The sequence below is a fragment of the Crocodylus porosus genome, unplaced genomic scaffold (assembly GCF_001723895.1).
Source record: "Crocodylus porosus isolate Cpor-Errol unplaced genomic scaffold, CroPor_comp1, whole genome shotgun sequence".
NCBI lineage: Eukaryota > Metazoa > Chordata > Crocodylia > Crocodylidae > Crocodylus > Crocodylus porosus.
In genome coordinates this window covers 9935646-9943195 of record NW_017728924.1, presented here as the reverse complement: position 1 = coordinate 9943195, position 7550 = coordinate 9935646, and the positions used below count along the sequence as shown (strand labels likewise).

At 50.6% G+C, this 7550-nt stretch overlaps 1 protein-coding gene across 1 annotated transcript; it reads right to left on the bottom strand.

The window, feature by feature from the left end:
- Nucleotides 1–534: 534 nt before the first annotated feature.
- On the bottom strand, nucleotides 535–2129 carry CLDN2 (claudin 2). The gene has a single exon (XM_019540299.1). It carries the CDS (start codon nucleotides 1997–1999, stop codon nucleotides 1202–1204), a length of 798 nt encoding a protein of 265 aa, XP_019395844.1. The 5' UTR covers nucleotides 2000–2129; the 3' UTR covers nucleotides 535–1201.
- Between the last annotated feature and the right edge of the window lie 5421 nt (nucleotides 2130–7550).

The following is a 7550-nucleotide window of genomic DNA, read 5'->3' as shown; positions in this document are numbered from 1 at the left end:
CACCCACACCAGCACAGGCTTCAGCCTGGGTGAGCTTCCCAAGGAAGCAGCTAGGATATGGGTACAGGCAACTGAGCAGCCTAGATGAAAGCTTAATGCAGGCTTGTTTGTCTGGCTCTGGTCACTCTGGCCTGAGGATCCTAGGGGAGGATTACAGTGTGTTGCTCTTGAATCAGGAGCATAGTGGTTTGAGTGGGACCAGGATTAGTCTGTGATTGAACTGCCATTGTTCTCTTAGGAATTTTTGTTCTCTATCCATCAGGAAGGGGACCTGGAGTCCCCACCCTGTAAGGATTTGGCTCTCAAAGCTAGGCATTTCAATGCAGCAGGGTCTCACAGCGGGTTCCCCATCCTTTTGAAATATGACTGTGAGCCTGCCCTAGGGCTTGGCAGCTGACAGGCAGGTGTAAGGGGCACAGGATGGCCCAGGGTGGGCTTAGGTACTTTCTTCTGTGGAAAGGCCTTTCACTGTGGGAAGAAAACTTAGGCACAGCACAACAGTGAATTCTCAGATTTATTGCAATGCCAGTCAGACCACCGTGACACTGCAAGTGCTTCACCCTGTGTCCCAGTAAGTGAGCCCCACCATCCCCACCCTGCTCAAATGCTCCTCCAGCCTCTGCTCTTTCACAACTGCCACAGTCCTCCTCCAGTCTCAGGAGGTTGGAAACACCCTCCCGTGTCCTGTTTCCAGTACTCGCCGTTCAGTGAACTCTCACAGCAGCTGGGATTGCCCTACCAGCTGCCAGAGTCAGTTCCCTGCCAGGTCTGTCCTCCATGATGTTGGCTGGCTTGGTGGAGCTGGCCATCCTGGAGGCTTCTCTTCCTAGTAGCAAGGCTCAGGAGGCAGAGTGGGGTTCCCAAGGGAGATTAGTCTCCTGAGGCTGTTGGGTTTGGGTTGTACTCACTGCTGGCAGCTCAAGGAAACCCATCTCATGCAACAGGGCTATGTGGGCCCAAGCCAGACTAGTCTGTGTGTGGGACCAATGACTGGTCTCCCAAGAAGCCGCAAGTCCCATGCAGGAGCCTCAGAGAACATCAGGATTTAAATGAGACGGTGTCCATGAGAAGCATGAGAGGCAAGGCATCCCCGTGCTTGCCACAGTTCAGTCCAGGTAGCCCCCAAAGCAGTAGAGGTCCTAGCCAGCTGCTAGGATAGCGCTGGACTTGATGCGGGGGAATTGACTGGGCCTTGCTGTACCTAGACATACCCTGTCAGGTTGTAGGAGTTGAACTCACTCTTATTAGTCTTTAGTGTGTGGCTGATGGAGGGTCGGTGGCTCTTTGGTGTATAGCTGATGGAGGGTCGGTGGCTCTTTGGTGTATAGCTGATGGAGGGCCGGGGGCTCTTTAGTGTATGGCTGATGGAGGGCCGGGGGCTCTTGGCAGCTAGGGCTCTGGATTGGTAGATGCTTTGAAAGTCCAGTTGCTGGTTCCGGGGTGGGCAGGAGGCACAGAGTATGAAGCCACCAATGAGGGAGAACAAGGCAGACATGATGCCCAGGTACAATGCCTCCCCGATCTCATACTTCATGCTGTCAGGGATCAGGGGATTGTAGAAATCACGCAGCACCACATGGATATTCCACACAATGGGGATGAAACACAGTAGTCCCCCCAGGACAAAGATTACCCCACCTATCACTGCCACCCTGTCCTTAGCTGGGGAGCCCTGAGCAAAGATGGTGCATCTCATCCCTACCACACTGATGATGCAGGCCAAAGTAGAAACAGCAGCAGAGGTCGCCATCATAGCCTGGGCAGCCCGGAGATCAGAAGGCAGATCCAGTAGGGAGTTGTAGATATCACATTGGGTGATACCAGTGCTTTGGATGGCGCACTCCATCCAAAGCCCCCTGGTGAAGCCCACCGCTGTCACGATGCTAGAGCCGATATAGGAGCTGTTCTTCCAGTTGGGCATGAGTGTGGCTGTCAAGGTGCCTATTGTCCCCAGTAACCCCAGGGTGTAACCCATGAGCTGCAGCCCAACCGAGACCATTTTCAGTTACTTGCTGCCTCGCTGTGTCTGAGTGCTTCTGCCTGGTATTGCTGGCTTCCTTTCTCTTCACATCAAGTGCCTTTCTTGTCTTTCTATCTTCCCATGTCATGGAGAGCAGCTCAGTGGTATGGACTTCTCTCTTGTCATCTGCGTCTGAGCTCCTCCTTGCCCCTTGTATGCTAGCATTGAGTGGGTGTGTGTGTGGGGGGGGACCGAAGGGGAGGAGAAAGTACCTGGAAGACAGAAAATAATCCATATCGGATTAAATATTGACCAGAGACTCTTGAGAAAAGCCAAATGCCCTTTCACCTTTGCAATCTTTCTATATGGGCTTTAAAGAAAACACCCACATCAAGAATTCTGTCAAGGGAGCCAAGATGTCATCTCCTCCATTGTGGCAAGGACACAGAGCAACACACACACATCTTGGAAAGTGAGGATGAAGAGAAGATTCACCCTGTTTATCTCTGTTTACTTAGTGCCTGATTACTGCATCATCTCCGCACACTTGTTCACCCTGCTCTTTCCATCCTCCCTCAGGTGGGGTAGGAGGAGTTGCCTGTGGCTCACAATACCTCCTGCATGGATCCCAATCTCTACTTATCCTGTGCTTCAACATGATGCCTTCTAGGAGTCTCCTCTCACCATCATTAATGCTGTGCATCTGCATACAGTGATGATTATACCAAAGTGCTTGCCTAGTGAACAACTTGCTGACTATCTTTAGCCCAGGTCAGGCCAGGCCAGGCCAGTTTGTGTGAATACATGGAAGTGAGACTGCAATCCTCCTTGTGGGAAGTTCTTTCCTGGAGATTGGGTCCTTCAGGGAACAGCATGAATGAGAATGCTAGTATGCTGTCCCCATGAACCCTGCCATATCAGCTCAGTGGACATAATTACATGCTTGTCCCCTGATGCTGAAATATTCTATCGTCTAAGCTGAGAGGACATCTCAGGTTGCTGTGTTCATCTCAACCTGGGTTTTTTATGCTGCTCCCAACCCCAAGCTGCATTTCTGAGTCTTCACTGGTGCCTGTGGTTGCTCAGCCCTGCCTCTCAGCACTGCAGTGCTTGATAGAGGCAGGACTGATCCTGCACCAGCAGGTCCTTCTGCTTTATTTGTAGGAATGGACCCAGTATTTCATCTGCCCCTTGCTGAGGACAGGCACTCCTGCTGCTCCTGAGACATGGAGCAGAGCTGAGTGTGGGCTTCTGAGCTTTTGAAAATGTTTCCCTGACACTTCACCACCTGCCTGCCTCAGCGCAGGTGAGTTCTCTTGCATTCTCTCCTGTTCCATGTTATCAGATCCTGCCACACCTGGTGACTTCTGTAAAAGGCCTGGGGGAACCTCTTGCTGTTTAGCTTAGAGTCCAGAATGTGAGGCAGTCCCAAGGGAGAACATTTGGTTTCCTGGGAATGAATATGACCTCCCTACCTGAGAGACCACATGTCCCTGCTCAAAACTTACAGTCATCTGAGATGGCACAGATGGGATCTTTCCATGATGCCTTGCGGAAATTACTTCTCTCCTGTAAAAATCCGGTGGCTTCAGAGTAAGTCCATCTGCTAGGATAAGATTTCCTCAGTGGAACTGAAGCCATGTTTGGGAGTCAGAAAGCTCACTGCAACTATCAGTTCTTGGACCACAGCATGCTCCAGCCCCCTGCTACCAGGCCTTGGGCTTCAAGGGAAGGAAAGGGGCTGTGTTGAGAAATCCTTCCTGGCTGTTCCTTGGCAGTGGAGCAGACACATGGGAGAGAGATTAGACAGGCCTGAAAGGGAAAGATGTCATCTTGGAATTAACCATTGCAAAGCTATTCCTGCTTCACTGGTTAAATTCCAGTTTCAGTGGCAGGGCAGATACCAGTCACACATCAGGGGTTGCTGTAATGTCTATTGGCACCTGGGACTCTACGACTGACTGTTGAATGACTGAGGATCACTGACTGTACCAGATAGATAAGCTACCCTCAGGCTGGCACTTCCTGTTGTAGGTAGACCCTGGTTGCCAGGAGTGTGTGAGAGGGAGCGAAGTCAGTTGAGTGACTAAGGGAGGAAACAAAGAGCTGACCCCAGTTCTAGTCCAAACTCTGCCACAGAGTTGCTCTGTGACCTTGAGCAAGCCACATAGCCCAGAAATTAATAGATTAATTTTGGGATTAATAGAAAATTTGGGACACCTGGGGTTCATTTCTGGAGGGACTTCATGATGTGACTCCCATGGATGGCAAAGGAGTCTCCAATGTGGCAGTTAGTGGACAGTGAGAATCTTGGTCATGATCTCTCTTTCTCCAACTGCTTCTATACCACAGACATAATGCTGCCTGCTCCCTTAGCACTGTACTTCATGTCAGTGCGAGCATACAGGACACTTCCTGTAACTGGCCAGGGAACAGGGTGAACCAAGGGTATGTTTACATGTGACTGCTGGCTCCCAGAGCACTAAGTGAACAGAGATCAACAGGGTGAATCTTCTCTTCATCCTCACTTTCCAAGGTGTGGGTGCATTGCTCTGTGTCCTTGCCACAATGGAGGAGATGACATCTTGGCTCCCTTGACAGAATTCTTGATGTGGGTGTTTTCTTTAAAGCCCATATAGAAAGATTGCAGAGGTGAAAGGGCACTTGGCTTTTCTCAATAGTAGTCTGGTGGGCTTTTGGAAGTTCAGCAGAGCAGAATTTGGGGTCCTGAGACCCCAATGAAAGTAACTATTGGCAGCATCCCCCTGGCTCTGTGCCACTGCCTGACCATAACTCTGTGTACTCACATGCCCCTGGTTCTGTGCCACTGCCCATTCAGACCTCTGCACTGCCACACACACCTGGCTCCTTGTCAACTCAGGACCCCAACTTCACATTATCCACATGTGGCTCTGTACAGCCACCTGGTCCCAGACCCACACTGCTACCAAAATGTGGCCCCACGGACCTGGCCCAGGAGCAGCCCCTGAGATCTAGATGTGACCCAGGGCCTGAGATGAGTTTGACACCCTTGCTCTATGTAAGTAGGGCTAGCAGGCCCCAAGGCCAGAGGGGGCAGGCTACCTAACATTTAGCAGTTCACTTGACATAAAGAAAAAAACAAATTCAGCATCAACCCATGCACCCATTTCGTAGCAGTATAAGAGGAGAACTCTATGGTGTTCACAGCCCTGTCCTCACTGGCTGCTTGAGGCTCTGGTTCCTTCATTCATTCCCTCTCTTTGGCCCTCAGTGATCTTTTCTTTCTCTATGCCCACTTTCCCCCACAGTGCGAAGTCCACGATAGCCCAGCAGGCTGCCTTGTGGATGCACATCAGGGGTGTTGCTACAGGTCAGTACTTATCCTCCAGCCTGATTGCTTCCTTCCTTCCCTGTGCTGCCTTGAGTTCCCACCAAAGCACACAGATGTGGCATGGCTAGCTGACTCTTTCTGTGGCAACCAATGGCAGACTTGGCCAGTAACAGCCCAAGAAAGAGTTAACACGCCCCAAGAACCTCTTTTCCTCCCCAGTTCTGCATCCCATTTTGTTGCAGATATCCCCAGTATTTCTTTGTTAATCTGCTGTGTCAGCTCTTCCCCAGCCCAGCAGCCTATGGACTAACATTGGTCTTGGTTACTCTGGTTGTGTGCCATAGGCATGTCTCATGTACCCTTGGCTATGAAGTCTTGGCATGGCCCCCGTGATTCCCAGGTTCCCACAGCCTATTTTATGCCACAGGGTTGAGGCTGTCTCCTGATACAGCTACAAAGTAGCATCTAGGAGCTGAACACAAGTGTATTTTTACCTTTCAAACTCACATAGGCAGTGCCTGAATTTCCCATCTCTGAAAAGCAGCCCCCAAAAGTAAGAGAGGCTGAGAGCCAGCAGCAGCCTTTGCACATGGGATAGTGACATGGCACTCAGGTGATCAGGATAGTCCAGCTCAGGACAGGGGATGCAGAAACCAGTAAGGGGAAATCTCAAAGGGGCAAACTGGCACATGGAGGAAAATGCACAAGGCCTTGGAGTACTTACAGGAGTAGGTGGGGAGCAGCACCAGTGGTGAACGGCTGAGCAGTACAGCAGAGATTGCACAGTGGGCATGAGTCAAGAAAGTGCCACAAGAAGGTGCCTCTTGGCCCATGGACAGCAAAGGGGGGGATGAGATGGAGGGGGATCAGGGTTTGCTCATTGTTCAGCTGCAGCTTTGCAAAATCCATCTGCAAATCTCGCCAGGGTCAGAGGCTTACAGCAGATCCAAATAAACCCTTTCCTGCTCGTAACAAATTGAGGAGTTGGGTGCCTTTTTTGCCTATTTTCTATGAATTTGCCCCTTAGGTATTTTCTTGAACGGGGTTTCCTGTATGTCTTATGGGAGAAGGATGGACCCAGAAGATGGTCTGGAGCAAACAAATGCAAACTGAGGAGCACAACATCCTGCAGTGGTTGGAGTGTTGCCTTGGTGTTGGTCTGACTCTACGTACTCCCATAGCTCCTGGTGTGTTATGGACTCTGTGAGGTATGATGCAAATGGGGCAGAGAGAAGGTGAGACATCTGTCTGGAAAACACAATATCATCTCTCCACCTGCAAGCAATGTATTGAGAAGGCAGCATGATATAATCATCCTAAGGCGCATTTTGAAATTGAAGGTGTTGACGAGGCATGGAGGTGATGGCTTTCAAGTTGTCTTAGGTCAGTGCAGAAGCTTCATTCTACCTCTGCTATTCCTGTCCCCCTCCATACCCAACATCTAGTGGCACATCCTGAAGCACATAACTTTCCCTTGGAGAGCTGCCATCCAGGCATTGGCCAGATCCAGCTCTGCTTAGCTTAGGAGATCAAGCTACTCAGATCAAAGTCACCACTCTGTTGTCTTTGTGATGTTAGATATGGCATGGATTGGTCACAGTTCTGCAGTCAGATTGCAAGCATTCAACCCCATGGGGTGCATCTAGTGTGAGAAATCCAGACCAATCAGGCATGCAGAAAGTATGTGGGGATGAGGGATGAGGATGGGTGGAGGGGTTGATGGTGTGACCTTTCCCTGACACTCCACCACAAGCTCATAAGTGTGCTGGTTCCAGAGGGGTGGGGAGGTGACAGCCAAGCAGAGTGTGCCAACACTTTCCACTGGCTGAGGTGGCATCTATGTAAAGAGCAAGGGAGAAATCATTTGTGGTGCAGAGGTGTGAAGTCTCCAATTGCAGGCTATGTTTTCCAGATTCCTGTCCACCCATATGATCATATTTTGGCTGGTGCTGGTTGTGAGATGGGAGAGCTGATACAGGATTCTGGGATGTGTGATCCAGGATAGCCATACTGATAGAGCAGTCAGCATGACTGTTATCAGACCTGTCTAATATCAGGTTTCAGGCATAGATGGAGGGAGAAAATATTATTTGGGGGAGAGGGGGTGAATGCATGCATTAGCATGAGAACTACAACTCCCATTGTGCTCTGCACAGTGTGACACTTGAATGGTTAGCTTCTTCCTCAGGTGTGTGGAGGGTGCTGAGTGTGTGGGGGGCACTGAGCGTGTGTGGAGTGCTGGCCTGGCTTCATGCCGAGCTGCGCCATGGTGCTGCT